General features: G+C 60.8%; 1 protein-coding gene across 2 annotated transcripts in view; it reads right to left on the reverse strand.

The window, feature by feature from the left end:
- Positions 1 to 509: 509 nt before the first annotated feature.
- The window catches only part of SH3BP4 (SH3 domain binding protein 4), a 71,585-nt gene continuing 50,880 nt past the window's right edge, over positions 510 to 21,214 (reverse strand). For both annotated transcript variants that reach the window (XM_054571277.1, XM_054571270.1), the window contains exons 3-6: positions 13,806 to 14,057; positions 6,889 to 9,248; positions 1,587 to 1,775; positions 510 to 876 (exon numbers count right to left, since the gene is read on the reverse strand). In XM_054571277.1, the coding sequence (XP_054427252.1) occupies positions 652 to 876; positions 1,587 to 1,775; positions 6,889 to 9,248; positions 13,806 to 13,923 (2,892 nt within the window). In that variant the 5' untranslated portion in view covers positions 13,924 to 14,057 and the 3' untranslated portion in view covers positions 510 to 651. The remainder of the gene's footprint in view (positions 877 to 1,586; positions 1,776 to 6,888; positions 9,249 to 13,805; positions 14,058 to 21,214) is intronic.

The following is a 21,214-nucleotide window of genomic DNA, read 5'->3' on the forward strand; positions in this document are numbered from 1 at the left end:
GATAAAAAAAAAGAGGGACCGGGATGTTCTCAGAAAGGATGGGCGTGAGCTACACTCATTCACTGAAAAGCCACGGTTCCTATTTGATTTACATTGTTTTACAAACACGGAGTGAAACGAGGTCCAACACGCGAACAAACGCCTTCTGCGCTAGGTGCTGAAATGCGAGTGTGTCTCGGACGGAGCAGTGTCCCGGCGACTTTTAAATACATATGCACACCTGTAACATAACTTAAAAAGGTCTGTAGGGAACACAGAAACCTCAACAGCATCTGCCCCATCAAGTATTTTTTTTTAACCTTTGTGGTCCATTAAAAAAATTAGATACCACCTTTCTCATACGTCCCCCCTCCTCCCCATACTTTAAAAAGGGATTTTAAATTTAAATTTGTACTCAACAAATAGAAAGCTATTTGATTGGCAACAACCTGCGGTTGGAATTCCCTTCAGGCCCCCCCATGAAGGAGGCGGGGGCGGGGGGGTGGCATTCGTGTGCTTGGTCCTGGGGCGCGGGCCCGCCCGGAGCCGGCCCAGGGCAACCCTCACCTGCCCGGGCAGCTGGCCCTCCCCCTCCCTGCAAACGTGACCGCACGGGCGTCGGGGCAGACGGGGGCACGAGCCCCAGCGCAGCGGCCGGCCAGGGCAGCCCGCTCAGATCACAAAGTCGTCCTGGTCGGCGGGACTGAAGGCAGCCGCCCGCAGGACGTCCAGGGAGTTCACCAGGATGAGCGTCCCCGTGAGGTGCTTCCAGCGCTTGGTGATGGGGTTCTTCATCCTGTCCAGCCCGGTGTGCAGCTCCTGGATGACGTCGCGGTAGCTGTCTCCGATCTGGTGGCTCCAAGTCAGTAAGAAGTCATACGCGGGCTTCCACATGGCCTGCAGGGGGAGCCGTCCGAACGAAAGGAGCGGGGAGAGACAAAGGTGAGGAGGGACGGGAGGACTCTTGACCCTGTCCCCAGCCGCAGCTCCCCTGCGCGCTATTTAGGCTACCCTGGCCGCTGGGCTGTCTCTGTCCCCCGGGGCCAGCACACTTCAGAGGGAACAGCGCCTTCTGTGTGACAGTGGGGATGCAGCACTTTCTCTCGGGGCCATTTATTGAGAAATTCACCGTGTTAATAAAGGACCCCCTTAGGCTGGGGACTTCCTGCTTTCCAGGTCTCCAGAAGCTGAAAGCGACCCCCCCAAACACGGGAGAGAACAGTGTCTGAGCAGGAACCCAGCAGCGCCAGCCCACGTGACACCGCCTGCCAGGCCTTCGTGAGGCAGGGACCTGAGGAGAGACCCGGCTAGACCGGGAAGTGTCGCCAGCACACGCCACTCACTCTGACGGAAGGTAAGTCAAGGCGGGGATTCGCAAGCGAGGGGCGGTTGTGCCGTCCCACGCCACGGCAGCGGCCGTGCCCACGCCAGGGAGGGAGTCGCCACTCAACACTGGAAGGAGGATGAGACCCACCCCCACTCAGTGAGGACCTACTGCGTGCTGGGCACACGCTGTCACGCGCTCTCTCATTTTGTCCTCCTAAAAGCGCCATGAAAGACAGGGCCACGCCTGCATCCGACAGGCTGAGACGCGCTGCCCAGCTCACCTCGCTGTCCACGACCCCATTCCTGTCCCGGTGGGGAGACTCGTACGCGTCCATCTGCTGCTTGGACACCTTGGCGAGCTTCTCCGCCAGCTCCCTCCAGCGCTGCGCCACCTCGACGGCCGTGGTCAGGAGCACGAAGTCCTGGATGAGTCTGACCACCAGGCCCTGGCAGTCCATCTTCAGTAGGGCCTGCAGGCGAGGAGCAGGGCGTGAGGCGGGGCCGCTCTGAGGCCCCACACCGCCGCCGTGACTCCCAGCACGGGGCAGAATCGCTGATTTGTCACGCGGGGTGGACGTGCACCTAGAACCCCAGCCTGTGCCCAAAGTTGGAAATAGTCTTTGCAGGTATGATGAGGTAAAATGAGGTCATACTGGATTGGAGTGGGCCCCTCAGCCAATGCCTGGTGTCCTTACAAGACTAGAAAGAGAGACACAGGGACAGAGAGAAGTGCTGAGATGGCAGCAGAGACAGGGTGATGCAGCCACGTCACTGGAGCAACCAGGAGCCAGGGCAGAGGCGCGGACGCAGCCTCCCGCAGAGCTGCCGGGGGAACCAACGCTGCCGACAGCTCCAGAAACGCGAGGGAATAAACTGGCAGGTTTTTTTTTAATCCTCACCCAAGGACATCTTTTCATTGCTTTCAGAGACAGAGGAAGGGAGAAGGAGAGACATCGATGCGAGAGAGAAGCATCAACCGGCTGCCTCTTGCATGTGCCCTGATAGAGAGTGAAACACATGACCTTGTGGTTCGAGGGTGACGCACCAACCCACTGAGCCACCCGGCCAGGGCTACGCTGGCACTTTTGAGTCTCCACTTTGGGGCACTTTGTCGCGGCAGCCCCAGGACAGTGACCCCCATGGTGGGCGTGGACGTCAGATGCTCATCCTGCTCCCACTCCCGCTGGGGCAAGTGAGAGCAGGCGCCGCCCTAGGCCAAGACCGACAGCAAGGCCTGGGGTTCTGGGTGTGCGTTTTCCAGAATCAGCAGGACTGCCAGGCCTTGTCCAAGCGGAAGGAACTTGCTGCGTGTCCTCAGGACAGAGAGGGCTATGAAGGGACTCGGAGGGACAGGCATGCCCAGCACCCCGGGAAGGAGGCAATGGGACAGACCCGGCTCATGTCCCTGCTGGGCCCTGACAAGCACGGGGCCACCTTGCAGCTCAAGTCCCTTCTAGGAAAGGGTTGGATGAGGCAGGTTGTCCGACACGGGGCTCCATGGCCCAATGTACCCGTGTGGCCCCAGCATTTCTGGTTTCAAGCAACAAAACAAGACCCGCCACAGCAAGCCAGCAGGCTCGCTGGCCTGCCTCTGGCGGGACACATGTGGCTCGCCACCCCGTGTCACACAGGTCTGGCTCAGTCCTGCTTATGACGGGAATCACAGCCTGGCTTTGAGAGGCCAGGACGACATCACCTGATGGGACCCCTGGATCGGGAGGGGTGTGCCAGGCCCTCTCCAGTGCCACGAGGGCACCCCGAGCTTAGAGCCTCTCCGCTGCCCACACACTGTCCCCAGCGCCCCAACAACAGAGGAGGACTTGAGTCCCTGGGAAGCCGGCCCGGGAGCCCCCTGGAGATGGCTTCCCAGACTCCCTCGGGCCCACGTCTGACGGCTCCTCCTCCGCGTCCGGCGGACCATCCTGCCAGGAGCACGGCCTGGACCGCAGCCTGTGCATGAGTGCCCTTCAGGGCGCCGGCCCCGCGAACCGGGAGCCATCGTCTCTTAGGCTGGAAGCCTCTTGTTCAAGGAGAACGCTTCGAGTTCTTAGCAAGCCGGGCTCCTCGGAGCTCTGTCTGCGCCCCTCCCAGCGCGCGCGCGTGCATGCACACACACACATACACACACACACACACGTGTGCGCACACACAGTCTCTCATCTCTCGTGAGGGGGCGACCGCCCGACTCCACAAGGGACGACAGCCTGAGCCGAGCCCTCTCCTTCCCTCGGGGCCGCGGCCGTCACGGGACGAACGCACACCGGTACCTGTTCTCCACCCGGACCTTCAAACGCCCTCGGAAAAGCTTTTCCAAGACCCACAACGTGTATGGGAAGAAGCATTAAAGGACTTATATGCCCTGAAAACAAAGTATAGACTTTGTTGTTTTCTCCTCTTCATAAAACAAAACAGAAACTCCGACACTGAGACAGGGCTTACAGGCGCGAGGAGGGTGTGCGTGCACCAACGGGGCCTCCCTGTCCCCGCACCTGACACCCGCAGGACTTCCCAGTGATTTCCGGTCACTCTGGAGCCCTCTCCTTTCAACGGTCAGGGGCCCCAGGGACACTGGGCCCCCTGCTGGGCGGCCCGGCACCACCCCTCCCCCCGACTTGCAATACAGTCTGGGGGCGTCACTGAAGCTGGATGATCACAGGCATGGCTTCTGCTAGAGAGTGGAGTGGGTTGGGCACAGAAAGGTCATTCCCTGTGGTCACAAACCGTGGGGGTGACAAAGGGCAGGCAGAACACCCCAGGAGGTCCCTGTGGTTATACCAGGTGCCCCCTCCCGACCAGCTGACCTGGAAAACAGGCACTAAAACTGCCAATAGAGGGAACGGAGCCAGAGGACGGAAGCACGGTCTGACCTCAGGAGATTGCGGAGGTTGGATTCTTGGCAGGCGTTCGTTCCCCTACCAAACATCTGAGAGCCCAGGACGTGCCCGGCCCCTTCTCTCGTGGGCTTTGTACTCAATTAGGGCAGTAGCAAGACTCATGAACCCAAGTCAACAAGGCCGTTTCAGATTCTAGGAAGCAGCACTCAGACGACATTAAGGGACGATGAGGTGCAGCGTCCCAGGAACACACAGTGGCTTTATCAAGCGTTGCAGGAAAGGCCTCCCAAGGGGGGGTTTCAGCTGGCGCCTGAAGGAGGAGAAAAGCCAGCCACAGGGGACTGGGGGGCAGAGAATTCCAGGCAGAGGAAGCGGCGCGTGGAAAGCCTGAGGCTCCAGGAGCGAGCCAGGCGCGTGCAAGGGACAGCGAAAGGGCTGGAGTGGCCGGTGGGCAGGGAGCATGCATGGTCCCCAGCGATGGGGCGGGGGGCGGAGGATCGGCCTGGACTCTGAGCGCAGGGGACAGATGGACCTGTTTCCTTCCCATCTCCCCCTAAGTCTGCTGTCCAAACACTTTCCCCATTTCATCACGCTCTCCGAACCCAGGGCTCGTTAGTGAACAGAGAACCATCTGCAAGCGGAGAGCGGTGGGGAGGGCGAGGCCTGGCTTCCAGTCAGTCCTTGGTTGGCGCTGGAGGAACCCTGGCTGCTCAGTGATTTCTGAGTCCCTGTAAATCAAACACCTGGTTTCCAGAAACTCCTCAAACACGCCGGGATAAGCCGGTCGGCGGTTTCTAGAAGTCTGGCCAACCACTCAGATGGATGGCTCAGCGATGAGGAGCAGATAGTGAAGGAGTCAAGAGGAAACGTGGCAAAGCCGGTTTCACTCACCAGCCCCGTCTCCCCCGGGGCACCTTCCCGCCAGGGTCGGTCTGAGTTTCGCTTCTGCCTCCCGGGGGGCTCTGGGAGCCCTGGGGGCGTGGGGCTGGGGGAGGGCCACAGGGTCCCACACGCCCAGACCCCCACCTCACACAGACTCGCCTAAGCAGGCCAGGCGAAAAATCTACTCTGGGTTTCCCAAGTTGAAAACAAACAAAAAAGGAGTGATCACTAAGCCTTCTGAAAAGAAATGAGGAAATGAGATAAAAGCCACCTCTCCTCAGAGGTTTCCCACAGCCCGGAAGGGGCTGCGCCGGGGTGGGGGGGGGGGGCGTCCTTGTTCGCCTCTGCCCACTCCCGGGGAGCGGCTGCCGCAGCTGCGAGGGCACGACCGTCCGGCTCACGCTCCAGGAAAGCACGCGATTCCATCACCGGCGGAGAATTCTAGCCCCAGGCTGGTGGGAGGCGGCTCAGCCCCTCGCTGTGTGGGGTCCCCCAAGGAGGCAGGCGGGGCGTGGCCTCACAGGTGGGCCAGGGGGCTGTGCCCGAAGGGACCGGAGGCATCCCCGAGCGGGACCACACCTGGTGCCGGGGAGCTTCCCTGTGGCCCTGCTCACCCCCCAGCCATGACAATCCCGTGTCCTTGCCACTAAACCTGCCCACGCCCCCTGATCCCCTAGTTGCCAAGGTCACCCCTCGACCCGCCATTTCCAGCTCCTGGCTCCCTCCTCGGGGCAAGGCCAGCCTCCCAGGTGTCTAGCACTTTATACCTCCGTGGGCTGCAGTCAGGGCCTTGCTGTACGCCCGTCCCTGCAGCAGAGCCCGGGCCACGGTGGACCCTGTCCCTGCTGTCCCTGCTGTCCCTGGCTCCAGGGGGTGGCAGAGAGTTGGCTGTGCCACCAATGACCCTCAGGTGCACGCCCATGTCCTCACAGGCCCCTTAGACACACATGGCCACACCTGTTCCGAGAGGTGCAGGGTGGCAGGTGCTGGGGGAGGGGGCGGCAGGCGGAGGAGCAGAAGTGGCAGAAATGCCAGGGGTGCTGAGTCACACCTCACCGAAGTCAGGAGGCAGGAGAGGCTCTCTGGAGTCTGGAACGAGGGAGGGAAGCATGCGACCAAGGCACCCAGGTGATCCCATAGGACACCATGCTGGGAGGACGGGGGAGGGGGCCGCCCTGACGTGGGACCCTTTTCCACGTCGGCCCTGGGACCCCCACCTACAACTCCGAGCAGCGCCCGGCCCGCTGGAGCCACCAGCGGTGGGTGAATGCTTCCTGGGGGCCGGGTGTACCCTGCAGTGTGCCACCCACTTCCCCCTGTTAATTCTCTGGATTCCAGTTCTCGGCTGTCCTGGCAAAACAGGCTGTTCTGGCCCCGCCTCAAAGGCACATGTGAAGGAGGGAGAGGAGGCAACACAGAGACCGGGTGGAACCTTCCAGTGAGACGTGGAGAGATAAACCCGCCAAAATAAAGCCAGGCTAGGGGACCACGGTTCTTAACATGTGAGTCACAGGTACCCTTCAGAGTCTGATGCAACAGACCCTCGCCTAAGAGATCTAAAGGGAGGTGGTTGGAGCGTAGGCCCCCGGGCGCCCCCACCCTGCTGAGCTCCCAGGGGTGCATTCCAAGACCTCGAAGGGGCCCCAGAGTCTGCGGGAAAAGGGTCCTGAACAACCTTTGCCCTGTGGCTCCTGAGCTGTTTGGGCAACCCCCGCCCCAGGTCCCACGTGAACGCCTTTCTCCACATGTAAAACCCGGTCCCTGCCATCTGGGGAGCAGAGAGGAGCCCAGACACCGCTCGGACGGTGTCAGGAAAAGGCCGAGTGCCGCCCTCCCGCCCCCAGCCCCGGGCCCGCTGGGCGCTCACCATCATGAGCTCCTTCTGGAAGGACTTCCGGTCTTTGTTCTCTGCGTTGTTACAGTCCTCCTTCAGCTTCTCCAGGACGGAGGCCACCCGCTCGGGCTCGCTGTCCAGCTCTGCGCGGCAGAAGAAGGTGAGCGGCAGGTTCTCGTAGCCCAGGGCGTCGGCGAAGGCGCGCCAGCTGCTGATGTTCTCCATGAGCAGCGTCCTGACGGAGGCGTAGATATAGGTGAGGAACTTGCAAGGCCGCAGGATCTGCTCCAGCAGAAGCGAGGTGCTCAGCTCGGGTCCCGAGAGGATGCCGGGCCGCGCCCTGCCCACCACCAGCACGTTCTTGGTGTGCACCAGGCCGACCTTGCCCTGGTGGAAGCCGATGTACCACTCCTTGGTCCGCAGCTGCCCCTTCAGCCGGATCTTCTCCTCGCTGAGCAGGGCAACAGCATCCCCCTTCTTGTACTCCAGCAGGTAGTGGTTCTTGCTCTGCCGGACCACGGTCTTGAGCAGCTTGCCGAACTTGAGGCTGGACACGGGGCGGTCCTGAAAAGTGGGGTACTTGGTGGTGGCAGCAAACGGGGACAAAATGATTTTGCCGACTTCGTTCTTCTTGAGAAACCGCCTCTGCCCGGACGGCTTGATGGCACTTTTGGGGGGCGGCTGGGGGGTCTGGACGCAAAACTGGGTCAGGATGGCCTGCTGGTCGTCCTTCACCTGCACCCTCAGGGTGAAGTCCGAGAGCTCGCCAGCGCTCTGGCAGGTGATGGGGAAGATGAGGCGGCTCACCTTGCCCAGCTTCATCTGGAAGCCCCGCACCACCCTGGCCTGCTCGCTGGCCTGGACCTCGTAGTTCGTCACGTTGGAGAACATGCAGACCTGGAGGTCCTGGGGCCTGGACAACACAAACTGGTGCCTGCCCCAGAGCTGCAGGGCCACCGGGGCGGGGCTGGGGGCCTGGCGGGTGACCTCGCTGACCAGGAGAGTCTTTGGGGCACAGTCATGCCCGAAAATGGTCACCACCGTCTTGAAGGACGGGTGGATGTGTTTGGGGCCGTAGAGACCCACTGTGACCTTTTTGTTGATGAAGTCCCACACGGTGGACGGGTAGAGGATGTTGGGCCCCCGGGCCACGATGACCAGGTACATGCAGGGCTCCAGGTTGTCCAGGTGCACCTGGACCGTGTCCCCGTAGCTGTAGGTGAGGGGGATGGGGACGTAGGGCCCTTCCTTGAGGTCGCTCCTCAGGCACTGGAGGCCCACTGTGCTTTTGCTGAAAATGTCGTTTTTCACCTCAGCCGACACTTTCATCTCCAGGACGATGACGGTTTTCACCTCCAAGGTGCTCAGCTTCACCTCCAGCACCGGGCTGATGCTGCAGCACCTGTCGCTGTTCAGTTCCAAGGGGGGGTCCAGCAGCGCTTTCATGGAGATCTGCTGGGTCTCCCCGGGGGCCACGTGGCCCTCAGGCACGTGGATGCTGATGCTAGTGTCGGGAAGCTGCACGGAGCCCCCGGAACCGTCCAGCTTGCACACGATGTTCGTCTCCACCGCCTGGGTCTGGCCCCACCCGGGGCTTTGGCCCAGCAAGTCCAAGTCGTGGCAGGACCGCGCCAGCTTCCGGTGGCTCAGCCAGGCCGCGCGGAAGTCCTCCCGGCTCTGGAACTGCTCAGGGGCCGGGGACTTCAGGCCCGTGAAAAACCCCGACGAGGCGGGCGCGTCGGACTTGGCCTGGAGGACGGAGAGCTCCGACAGGCTGTAGGAGCGTTTGCTTCTGAAGAACGGGTTGTCCCGCCTGATGGGCCCTTCGGGGGGGACCTGGTTGGTGGCCGGCGGCTCATCGAAGATGCTGCCGGTGCCGTTCGTGGCGGCCGAGCTGGAGTCGGGGAAGGAGGAAGAGCCCGTGTCGAAGAGCAGCAAGTCCACGGTGCTTTTGGGCGCCGGCTCATCTGCGCCGGGCACCGCCGGCACGTGCCCATTCAGAAAGGGGTTGGTTTGGGCCCCGTTCCAGAAAGGGTTATTGCTGTAGGTTTTGCCCAGTCCCTTCTTGTCACCCGTCCATCCTCCAAGCAAATCGAACTCCTTGGCTCCTTCGTCTGGGCTGTCGGGAAGGTGGTCGATCATCCCGCTGTCACTCAGGGTGGAGTTCCGGTAGCTCAAGGGCTGCACGTAGGAGGAGGGGATGTAGCCCATCTCCGTGGTGTTGTGCGCGTACCACCACTCCCCGCCGGACGTATCCAAGACGTAGAGGTGGTCGCCCTTGGAGAACTTCAGGGTGGTGAAGTTGTTGGGGCAGTAGTCCTTGATGGCGATCACTTCCTTCGCGTTTCCAAAAGGCGTGGGATTGTCTCCTAGCAAGGCACTGGGGGAAGGCACTGCAAGAGACACACAGGACAGAGGGTGAGGCCGAGGCCGGGGGGCTGCCGGGTGCTGCCCGAACTAGGGACACGGGCCCGAGAAACACCCGCCGCCAGGTGTGGACCGTGAGCCTGGCGCGTAACTCGCGGCGGCGAAGCAGAGCGGAACCTGGCGTGTGACGGACACGTGGAAGAGCGCACCGTGGTTTTTACCACACCTGGCCACGTCCAAGTTTGACGCACACTGTCCGGCGAGGCCCTCACGGCAGCCTCCGCACCGCGCACAGAGAAATGCACGTCAGCACAGTGAAACAGTCACCGCGTCCCCGTGTATCCAACGCCTCGTCTGGATCGAACTGCTCTTTATCTGACTGACTGACCAGAACTGCCGCTGCGCAGTGAAGCGCCGCAGGGCAGGCTGCCCCGCAACGCACCCCTTTGGCACGTGGATTATTTCGATCTGAAGACAATCGAGGCCCCGAAGACTCAGGAAGAGCTTCCTTACTTGCTTACAAGAATTTAGACAGAGGGCCTGTTCCGGGAAGAGAGCTCGCACCAGGGCGACGACACAGGGAATGGGCCGGGCGTGGCGGGCCGGGGGGGGCTCCCAGGGCTCGGAGACCACACACGTGTCCCCCTGTCTTTGCAGGGCGGTGGCGGGGGGTGTGTGTGTACATTTGTCTATCAGCCATGGGTCTTCCCATCTCCTTGCAAATTGTCTCCCTCTGAAGCCCGACGCCCGCCCCCTTCTTACCTCGCCATGGCACGTACTCTTTTTGCCTGACTGCCTGGTCTCGTGGTCTTAGGGGGGCCTGTGTATGTCATTAAATTTTCCTCCCGTCGATGTCTTATGCCCATTTAATGATTAGACCAGCCTCAGAACCCGAAGGGCAGGGGGAAAAAATCATCCTCCCCCAAAGTAGGGAGAGACACTCAATGGGATTTCCTTAGAAACCACAGAGGTGTTCCGAGTTCGGTAACCCCATGGCTAGTGGCCGGGCCCTGGAAAAACCTCCGAAGGGCCCCTCACGTGCAGGGGCGGAGTCCACACTCTGCCAGCCACACAGAAGGCGCGCCCTCCACAGGCCTGTCTCTCCACCTTCAAGTTGAGTCCGCCCTTCATCTAACTCTTTATGTGACACGGGATTTTTCAGGCCAGTCTCTCTTGTTCAGCCTCCTCGAACGGATCATTCAAAATAACAGCCTGGAAACAGCCTCTCCCGCCTACCATAAAAATCAAAGGTCTACGACGGGCTGAGTTCACGTGCCTTCTGAACCACGGTTTCGGCAGTCCGAACAAAATCCCAACCCGTGAAACAATGACTCAGCGCATTCGCGGCTCTCGACATGGAACTACGAGTGGTACCACGATGAACAACGGGGAGGGCCAAACAAAGTCATCTAAACAAGCGGCTTTGAACAATAACAGGTAATTTCATATCTAGAAGTTTTATCTGCCTCCCCTACACGACAGTGCGCACTCAGAGTGCGACATTCCTTCTGATGGAAATAAGCCTCACCCCCACCCGAACAGGCCTTGTTTTACAGTTTGCTCAGACTCCGCCTGCCTGGAACACGCAACAGAGAGAAAGGAAGCCTTTTTTTATACGCTGCCGTTGTAAACGAGCCACGGACGGGCTCCCCTTCTAGTTGCACCACAGTAACGTGTGATTAAATCAACAGGCGCTGTTCCTCCAGGGGCCTCCAGGGGCCCCCAGAGAGCCCACTTCCCACCCCGTTTCCCTTTCCCTCGAAAGGAAGTAACGAGCCTCTATTGCCTTTCCTCGGCAGAGTCTGCAGCAGGAAGTGTCGGCGCACCTGTGCGAGCGGGGTAACAGGGGCCGGTACGCACCCCTGGCCCCGAAGACTGTTACCCACACTGCCCCCCGTCCCGGGGCTGCAGGGAGCCTGGCTCTCGGGCCCCAGACCTGGGCTTTCAGGCCAGGCCCTCAGACCCCAGGGCCTGAGATTCTGTGACGCAGACAACGCCTCCTTCTTCAACGGGCTCTGGTGGGGATTAAAGGAAAGCGTGCTGAGAAAGAGTTGAGTGTAACGATCGTTTCGTTACCGTCGACACCTGCATCCCAGCCCCTGTCACCAACCACTATAGCAGGCACCTCACATATGTTTAGTTTGGGGGCGGGGAGGGCTCCAGTGCCCCATTAGGGTAGAAGCTCCAACACGTAGCAGGTGCTCAATAAATAAATATGCACTGAATTACGTATGGATCATCTCTTCTTGTCTCCTTACAACAGAGGCCGTAGCAATGCCGCGGGGTCACGGTCATGGCCAAAGGCCAAGTGAGGATTCTGCCTGGCTGTGCCCTCTACTATGAAATCACACTTAACTCCGAAGGCCCGAGAGCGAAGAAAACCAGCAGCACAAAAGGCAACGGCTTCGAAGGGGCGGCGGGAGGGGTCAGTCTGGGGCCAGGGACAATAGGAGACCTCCTCTCCCGCTCTGTCGTCTGGCCCAGTAACAGAAACGATTTTTGTTTTCTTGACACCTCTAATGAAAATGTCACACGAAAATGAAAACCAAATGAAAATTAAAGAAAACCTGCAAGCTATTAAAATCTTGTTAGAATCCCTCAAAGGTTACATCCCTCTACCGTTCCTCCAGAATAATTCCCGTACAGACATATTTTTTAAATTAAAAAGCAAAGCTATTAGGTTGGCTTTGTACATAGCCTAAGAAAATGTATCGATGCAAATTACCACTTTAGTCTTACCAGGATGAAGAATAAACATGGCTTTACTTAAAATTCCCAGCACTCTTCTCAGAAGGTTATTGTAATAGATTGCGCCCAAGGACCAGGCTCCTTCCCGCGGGGCTGTTCATGCAAGTGGACAGCGGTGTGAGCCCCCTCCTGGAAGGGGCCCTCCCCCCGCCGCCGCCCGCAGGGCGCCCTGGGGCACCGGGCTGGGCCCCCAGCCCCGGCCCCGCGGAATGCAGGGAACACCCCATCGAATTCCCGCTTGATGAATCCCGGAAGTGCCGACCAGACTGACGGCTTGATTTCAATACACGAAAGCTCCCACGCGCCAGGAAGTTCGGCGCACCGGGCGGCGCGTTTCCTGCCCTGCTGCCTCAGTTCTTCTGGGGCAAGACAGGATCCGGAGCAGGGCACTTCCCGACGGGCCGTTTGGCTGGAAGCCACTCCCGCCTCGAAGCCTGGTCGCCGTGCGGACTGCGGAGGCGCGTGGAGCCGCCGGGCCGGGTGCAGCCTGGGCCACGTGTTGCCCTGGACGCGGAGTCTGGAGGGTCTCTGCCGGCCGCCCCCCCCCGCAGCACACCCTCACCAGGCCCTGCTCACAGCCCCACTGCCTTGCTCGCCGTCCTCCCCAGACCCTGCTGTTCTCTTAGGACCCGCAGCTCCTCCCAGGGGCTCATTAGGGGTTAAGAAGCAGCTCCCTGCCCCTCGTTGAGACCCTGACCGGAGCCCTGCCGTTTCTGCTCACGCGTCCCAGCCGTGCGGAGCTGGGCTGAAGGGAAGCAAAGAATGCCCTCTCCCAGGCCGCGAACACCGAATGGTTTGGCGGGCCGCCCCACCACCCAGCAGCGCGGCTGCTCTTGCTGACGGGCCTCAGGGTGCCCTCAGCCCGGCTCCGCGCGGAGAGGCCGTGGGGCCGCCAGCCGCCAGCGTGGAGAGGAGGCAGAAGCAGCGGAGGACAGAGTGGAAGAGGGAAGAGGGCAGAAGGAGAACCTCCTGCTCAGGGGCCCTCGGCACATCAGGGGAGAGGAACAGGGCTCGAGCCAGGACACGGCCGCTGGGGGCGGGACGATTCCGGCGGCTCCAACTCGGTGCCTCGGGCCACGGGGCGGAAGGCCCAGGTGCGGCTCCCCGCAGGGCGGGCGATTCCACCGGGATGCGGGAAACGCCGCGGGCAAGTCGATGCGCGGGGGCGATGATGGCGGGGGCGCACGGCGCCCTCACAGCTCCCGGCAGACACCGGCCACGGCCTCGTGAGGCTGGGTGGCTTCCAGGAAGACAACAACCCGCCACTGTCCGCCTCGGTGTCCGAAAGACAGGCATTCTCACCAGCCCGGTTTTGGGGTGGATGTGAGAGAAACCCCCAGGCGCACGTAGACCCCGGGCCACCTCTACACCGGGGGTCGGCCAACTCTGGCCCCCCCGACTACGTCCGCCGGCCATTTTTGTGAATAAAGTTGCATTGAAACACAGCCATTTCCATTTTATTCTTCTCCAAGACTTCAAATATCCCCCGCGGGACTCTGTGGGAAAGGCTGCGGCCCCCCCATCCCCTCCCTTCCCGAACGTTTGCAGTGACTCATCTTCCTCCCGTTGTCTGTACCTCCGAGCTTCCCACCTCAATGTCACTAAAACGCACAAAAGGGAAAACAAACCCATTCTGTATGAAGTTCCATGACTAAAGGGAAATTCAAAACACCCTCCCTACACACCAAAGAAACAAACCGAGGCACGCGGTTTTACCTGCCGGGACTGCACCGATAGACAGCACAAGGACGTTCAGAGAGCGACCACGGGCCGACCGGAACGTGGACTCGGCAGCGCCAGGGCCCTCCGACCCAGGCCTGTCCCCAGGGGCTCACCTTTGACATCGTTAAAGCTCGCTTCTGAGAACCCTTCGCTCAGGTCGATCAGCGTCCCCTCGGACTTGCACCGAGGGAGGCCGCCGGCGTTGGCGGCGCGGATCCGCTGAGCCGCCATCCTGACACGCTCCTCCCGGGGGGACCGCTAGGGCACCATCCTCCTCCCGCCGGTCACTCCGGCAGCGGCTGAGGCCTCCGTCTCAGGCGACCATGCTGCGCGAACGGGGTGCCAACCACGCGATGCGCTTCTTCCTGGAAGCAGAGGAAGGAAAAAATGTTCCTTGAGGAAGTGAAACGTGGGTGAAGTGGTAACTTTAAGGGAAGGGGGACTCATCCCCTTCCTCCCAGAGGCCATTCCAACACAGACGGACCCGCGTCACCTCCCGCGGCCCCCAGAGCAGAGCAGGCTCCCGCCGCACACAGCCCAGCGGTGTGGCCCGCCCCGCCGTGGGCACCCGGTCCTCCTGGGGCACATGAGGTTCGTGTCACCGGTCCCAGCGCCTGGCTGGCCCCTTCACTACCGTCGAAGAGGAGGGCGGCACAGGGTCTGCACAGGCCATACTGTTGGGGCCTCCGCCGGCCTGGGGAAGCGGCTGGTTCCGCTGCGGGGACAGCCAGGGCCGTGACGCTGGCCCCGGCTGTTCTTGTTAGCACGGGGCCTCTGTCGGGGCATATTCCCTGCCCACACTCTCCTGAAATTCTCCCTGGGCCCCAAATAAACAAACGCTCATAAATAAAGGCGCGAGGGGCTATTTGCTTATATAAAGTATTTTCATGAAACCTTCCATTTACTGAGCCATGGGGCCGCTAAGCGAGCAGGGGAAGTTTCTGTGAGAAGGAACCCAAGAATCGCTCCTGCGACCTCAGTCTGTCTCTGGGAAGGGACGCACGGGCATTTAGAGGGTCCCGGAGGCGAAGGTATGGGTGGCCGTGAGCGACCTTCACCTGCACTCAGGAAAGCAACAGCTAAGAGCCCGTTCCACAGCAGCGAGCGTCACCTGCCATTGGACAGGCCCCCGCTGGCCACGCCCAGCACAGCCGGCCCGCGATGCTCAGAGCCGAGGGCAACTGCGTGCAGGCGGGATTCATCCCAATGGAACGGGGTTCCTGTACCCGTCTTGCTTTTCTATCCAAAGACACCTTGAAACGAATGCAGCGTCTGGCCCGTGTGCCATCTTTACTAACCAGGGGGGCCCGGAGGCCTGCCCACCGCCCCTGTGCCCCGGGCTGTGTGCGGCGGTGGCTGAGGGCCCGTGGGGCAGCGAGCAGCTGCAGGCGGGCGCCCACACTGGGATGACCCTGTGCGAACACTGAGCTCCTCTAAGACTCGGCCTTCCCATCCATAACGTGGGTGACGAGTGTCCTGTCCCAAGTGGATCTGTGTGAGGAATTCATGACCCACATGGCATGCTCGGGACAAGGAGCAGGGCTCGTGGCTGCTGTCCCCAAAGCGGGGGCATCAGCAGCCCTGGTCCTCGCGTGGGGTTTAGCCCTTGCCCTGGAGACCCTGGGAAGGTGCCAGGCTGAGAAAGGGGCCTCTGGCTGCAGATGAGAAAAACGGGCGCAGCAAATGCCGTTGTCTTTGAAAGCTACTGACGCAGCCGAGGGGGTGGAATGCAGGTGGGCGGCGAGGAGAGGAGAGGAGAGACACCAGGAGGAGACCCACGGCCCTCGGAGTCCCAGGCAGACGGCCGCGTCCTCCGCAGAGGACGCGGGCAAAGTCCAGGTGGGTCGGGTTATCTGAGGCTGGGCAGGTGCTGGCCGATCGCGCACGGGGCACCTATAGGACACTGAGATGGCTCTCCAGGGGAGTTGGAAAGGTGAAGGGCGATAAACATGTCAGAGCGATCAGATCCTTGGCCTCTGCACCCCTGCCCAGCAAGCAGCGGGGCGGCGCCAGGGCGCTGCGGGTAGTCAGAACGAATCGCAGACCCCTGGGGCTTTTGGAGACTGATCACCGTTTTTGTTTGTTATTGATGGGGGAACAGAGGTATGGCCCAGAGCCCGTGGAGCGACAGGGAGGCTCAGTGGTCATAGAAGACCTGCAGTCCTTTTAAAGACGCAAAGATGCCCTCACGGGGGCTGCCATGCAAGGAACAGACAAGCTGCTAACAGCACAGCCCCGCCTCTTCTCCGCCGGGGCGGAGCCACGGCACCGAGGCCGATCCCCCACGGCAACCGGAAGCGGCACCATCACACTGAGCTGAGCGTCCCTGCGTGCGCTCAGGGCCCTGTGGGCAGTCCAGAACGGCAGCTTTGTCTACTGGCAGCAGGGACAGTCTTGAAAGGAAGCGTGGACGCCCACCAGTGCCTTCGTGGTGAGCACAGGGTGCCATCGCCATTTGGGGACATTATTTTACAGCAAAGGAAGAGGGCAGCCAGCCCCGCCGGGCTAAGCCTGGCGGACCCCCTCCGCCTGGCACCTCCTGGAGCAGGTGCCCTCCAGCGAGCGTCGGAGGGGAGCCGGGGGTGGGGGGTGCCCGAGCCTCCTGCCCCGGGGAGACGGCGGGAGGTGCTGCTGTGCTCTCCCTGGGTCTTTCCAAACCCGCCGGGTTCGGCAGGCCTTTGTGCAGAGCTCCCCTTCGCAGTCCGCCCACCCGCGGCTGCTTTCAGACCAAACCTCTCAGGTCTGTCACTGAGCTCCGCGCCCCCCCCCGCCCCCCGCCCATCAAGGGCCACGCTCAGGCCCCGCCTCTCCGTGCTCCCACACTCCAGCTTCTGCTCCTGACGGCCTCCCCTCACCTGTGCCCCCAGGAAACCTCTCTCCACCTCCTCCTGCCCCGCCCGCCTCCGCAGGGCCTTGCACACCTGCGTGACTCACCTGCTGGCCTCACCTGTGCATGCGGCCAACATCCCCAAGCCTCAAATTCAAGTCTCATGAGCTCATGTACCGCACCCTTCGAATCAGTCCTCACTTTATTACAAAACTACTCTTGGGAGAAACGACGTGATAGACAGGGAGAGAGCCACACATTGCCGACACGTGTCTGGGAAAGCAGGTGATGAATGTTCCCTAATATTACTTACATTTTTTTACCTTTTTATTGCAGATATTTAAACCATGTACAGAAACAGGAAAGTGGTAAAAATAATACATGAAATAGGAAAACAGCAAATAAATAGGGAAAATAGTATAATCTATAGTAAGTATAATGATGTGGTTATAGACTTATAAGAACATACGCCTGAGCAGCTAAGGACAGAGTCACCCCCAAAGCCGTCGGGGACGCACCTGTCTGCTGGGTGGACCCCTCAACAGCGCACGGTGGGCAGCTGGCCCAGGGCTGACGTATGTCCTGTGCAGGAAACACACCTGACACCTGAGTTGTCTGCGGGGGAGGCTGCTAGTGCCCGGGGAGGGCGAGCCCCTCCGACCAGAGCTGGATGCAGGCGGCTGATGGACTTGGGGAGAGCTGTGTCTGCTGAGGTCGCCGGGGGGCTCCCGGGGAGACGCCGGGAAGGAAGAGCGGACCCCTCCAGGCCCCGGACGGGCCCTGAGTGAGTTTCCACGCCCACTGCCTGGCTCCCAAGAACTCCGCTGGCCGAGGAGGGAGTTAGATATGGGCTTCTGTAAGATTCTGGGCAAGCTGACTGTAGAGAAATTCTATTTTGTTGAAAACTCTTTAGAATCAGGCAAGATCTTTTCAAACTTTGTAACTATTACACACAATTATTTTTCACCTTTACCCAAGGAAAAGTCACATCAGATAGAAAGGGAAAGACACGTGTTTGAGACCCATAGAGGAGCCTGTGCCCTCTGCTCAGGAGAGGGTGGGGGGGTCTCTACGCCACTAGATGCCGATCTCAGCAGCCCCCAGGCCACGTGCACCGCCAAGCTCTCAGATGTCTACATGAGTTTCCAGAATGTTCCTGCTGAGACTAACTTCCAAAAAGCAAGTGGGTCTGGAGATCCACTATGGAGACACGCAGTTCAGTCTTCACGCGATGCCCCGACCACGCCGGCCGGGGTGGCAGTGACCGAGGCGCTTCGGCGGCCAGCGAATGGGCACCAGGCAGTGTCAGGGAAAACGACGTCAGGGAGGGGGCACTCGGGTTGGCAGATGGACTTCGGGTTAAAGGGGTCAAAGGGAACTTAGGAATCCACTGCGACAAGGACGACAATAATTACGACGGCATTGTTGCCATCCAGTTCATCGGGCCTGAAAATCCAGATGTTTCTATGAGTCCAAATATTTGCCAAATTGACCCGAAACTTGCCACACCTTTCTGCTGTGGTGGAGGTGTTTCCACGGTGCCGATCTGGTCGCACGGCACGCAGCGCAGAGCGAGCGGATGGGTGCTGGCCCCCGTGAGCCCCGGGCCGTGTCCGGGCGTGTTTCCCACGGGCCCTGGGTCCGGACGCCGGCCACGTCGGGAGCGTGTTTCTCCTTCCGCCGGGAGAAGGCTACGCCCAGGGCAGTGGGTGGCGGGCTGCTTATTTAAATAAAAACTGAGGCTTCAGAGGTATTTTGGGAGCTACACCTGAGAAAAATCTCCTTCGAGGAGCCAAAATCACCCTGTGTCAAGTGCGCCCCTCCCCCCAGGTGGCCGATGTGACGCGGTTACACACAGCAGGCTGGGTTCAGGAACCCCACCCCATTCTGGAATCTAAGTTACAGACATGCTGAGCCACAAATGGGGTTACCTGGTGGCCTGGCCCCCACATTTGAACACCCTCTACGAGAGAGAGGCGGGACTTCCCCAGGGACCCCAGGCGTCGGCCACCTGTCTGGGGCAGCCTGCGGCGGCAGGACCCCTTGGTCAGGGCGGCACCAACACTGGCCCTCAGGACAGGCCAGAAGGGCAGGCTGTAGCAGCCACTTCATCACTCGTCCCCGTCCTCGCAGCCCTGGACTTGCCGTCTGCTCCCTGGGTGGACATCAGGCCCGGAAGACGGGAAGGGGAAGGAGAGCCAGCCTGTGTCTGGCTCATTGCTAGTGAGTTTCCCTTTCCTTGTAGAAAGGCCGCGTCATTGGGAGAGACGAGAGCCTGCTTCTAGCTCCGCCCCAGAAACGGGAGGGTGGCCTCCGAACAGGGGACCTCGCTGTGCACCTAGAGAATTGGATAGACTCTGGTGGCGAGCGCGGGCACCGCATGCAGCCCCTCAGCAGATTCCAGAAGCACAGCGCATCCTTGTGGGGGCCTATCTGCCAACGTTCTGTCCCAGGAACAAGAGGAAAACAACAGATCACGGGCCCCTCTCGGGGGAGGAGGCCCCGGGGACCCAGCGTGCGCAGAGCACAGCCCACCCGCAGGAGCTGGGCACGGAGACGGCTCTGCCGGGCGAGCGTGGCCCTGCCTCGTCAGGTGGCTCACTCTCCACGCCTGAGCTGACTCCGATTTCTGGAGTAGGAGCACCAGGTTGATTCATCCCATTTCCCCCGGGGCTGAAAAAGAAAGTTGGCTTTCTGGCCAGTTCTCGGGGATTTAAGTCACCAGGCCCTGTCGACAGAAACTCCATCAAGCCCGCCCCCCTCCCTCCCTCCCTCCCAAAACTGTGTTCCAGGGGATGAGAATCACCCAGAGACCCCTGTCCCTGGCTGACCTGTCCTCCCGCGAGCAGCCGCCTGGCCTTCACGGGCCCCACTGAGGCCAAGAGGCGGGAGGGCTGGGGGTCTCTGGGTGCCAAACTCTCCTTCCACCCCCCACAGACACCCCTGGAAGGATACGGACGCGGCAGCCTCCACAGCACCCCAGCTCCCTCTGCTTCCTGACCCTTGACCCGACCGGCCTGGGCAACAACCCAAGTGGAAAAGCCAGCACGTGACTGGTGTCCCCTTTCTAGGCTGTCCCTCTCTCGGCAGCGAAGCCACAGGCTCCGGTTACGAGAGGAACGACATGCACAGAGAAACTCAGCCCTTCCCCACCCCCCAGGGGCTTTATTGCCCAGTCACAGAAGCCTCTGCTCGAGAACCTTCCTGTGCCCCTGCCGGAGGGCACCAGGGTGCGCTGGCCTCAGATGCCAGCGCGGTGGCTGGGGTGTATTTCACTTCGGGGCAACAACTGAGCTCAGTGCGGGGGCGGCAGCGGCGGCCGTCTGGGTACAGCCCTGAGGTCCGAGTGCAGAGCCGTGCGCCCGGGTCCCCGGCCTGAGAAAGGTGGCCGTCTCCCCAGCGGGCACCACGTCAGCTCAGCCAAAGCCACCGAGAGACAAATTCTAGGAACAAAACCCTGCCAGAGACAGGGGGCAACAAACTGTAAGAGCACTTATGTTCCTAGACCCTAAAACTCTGAGAAGGAAGGTTCCGGGCGCCACAGACACACCGTCAAGTCCTTTATCTGTCTACCCGAAGCCTGTGACTCAAACCCACCCCCAGGCTCTGCGGGGTGAGAGGCAGGGGCCCTAGGCCGTGGCGAGCCTAGAGAAAGGGGCAGGGTTTCCACCATGTCTGCTGGGCTCGCAGGAGGCTGGCCGCCCAGACACCTCAGATGACTTGTCATACATGTGAGCGTGGCGGGCGCGCGTCCTCTGTCCGTTACCCTGCTGCTGAAAGTGGCAAGGTGTTCAAAGACTAACCCACCCAATGGGTGGCGCGTCACTTGCTCAGTGACCATGGGTTTGGCGGGGATGTTCATCATGACAGCGGCTTGTGGTCTGCCTCCCCGAGTCACACGGGAAGGCCAGCCCACCCAAGTGAGAGAGCTGGCAGCAGACAGGCTGTGAGGGAGGACCTCGTGACCAGCCCCGACCACAACCGCTTCTGGTCCCCAGCCAAGGACGAGGAGGAGAAAGCACCCCTGTGTCTGAAGGAGTTCCGACAGCGACGAGAAGAGAAGGCCACTCACTTCGCGGGGCCGGGCAGGGGAGCCCCCGAGGGCTGACCCGCCGGACAGGTCACCCGCACTGCAAAACATCAGCCCTCCAGGGGCCTGTGATCTCCAAACATCAGTCACTGATTTCCTGTGGTTCTTAAGAAAAAAATAAATCAAATATGATTGAGTATTTCCTTTTAAGCCCAGTTCAGTTTATTCGAGGCAGCCAGCTGTTTGGAACGCGGCTTTCCGTCACTTTAAAGAGGAACCTAGTCGATCGGCCGGACAGACAGACACGGTCTTTCCTTGTACACATGCTGAACTGTACACATTTCCTCAAAGCTCAGCTTGGATGCCGCTCTGAGATGCATAGCTCTGGCTGGGGCCACCATTTTACAGATGAAGAAACGGAGGCTTGTTTGGTTTTCACTGAAAGGGGTTTTCCCTGAGGTTCTCTGGGGAGACCCAGGTCAAAACACAGGCCTGAGCGGCGGGGATGGCTTCGAAGGTCCAGGGCCGCCCGACCCGCTGCTGGCTCTCGGTACAGACGCGCACGGGCCGCGTCGGAGGTTCAGGCTCGAGGCAGGAACTGAGTGCCGCAACGGCACGGCAGGAGCCTCCGAGAAGAACGGGGCGCGAGGCTGAGCAGCAGCCCC

This window comes from Pteronotus mesoamericanus, unplaced genomic scaffold (assembly GCF_021234165.1).
Source record: "Pteronotus mesoamericanus isolate MK-2021 breed Mesoamerican mustached bat unplaced genomic scaffold, CSHL_Meso_final contig_1018, whole genome shotgun sequence".
Classification (NCBI taxonomy): Eukaryota; Metazoa; Chordata; class Mammalia; order Chiroptera; family Mormoopidae; genus Pteronotus; species Pteronotus mesoamericanus.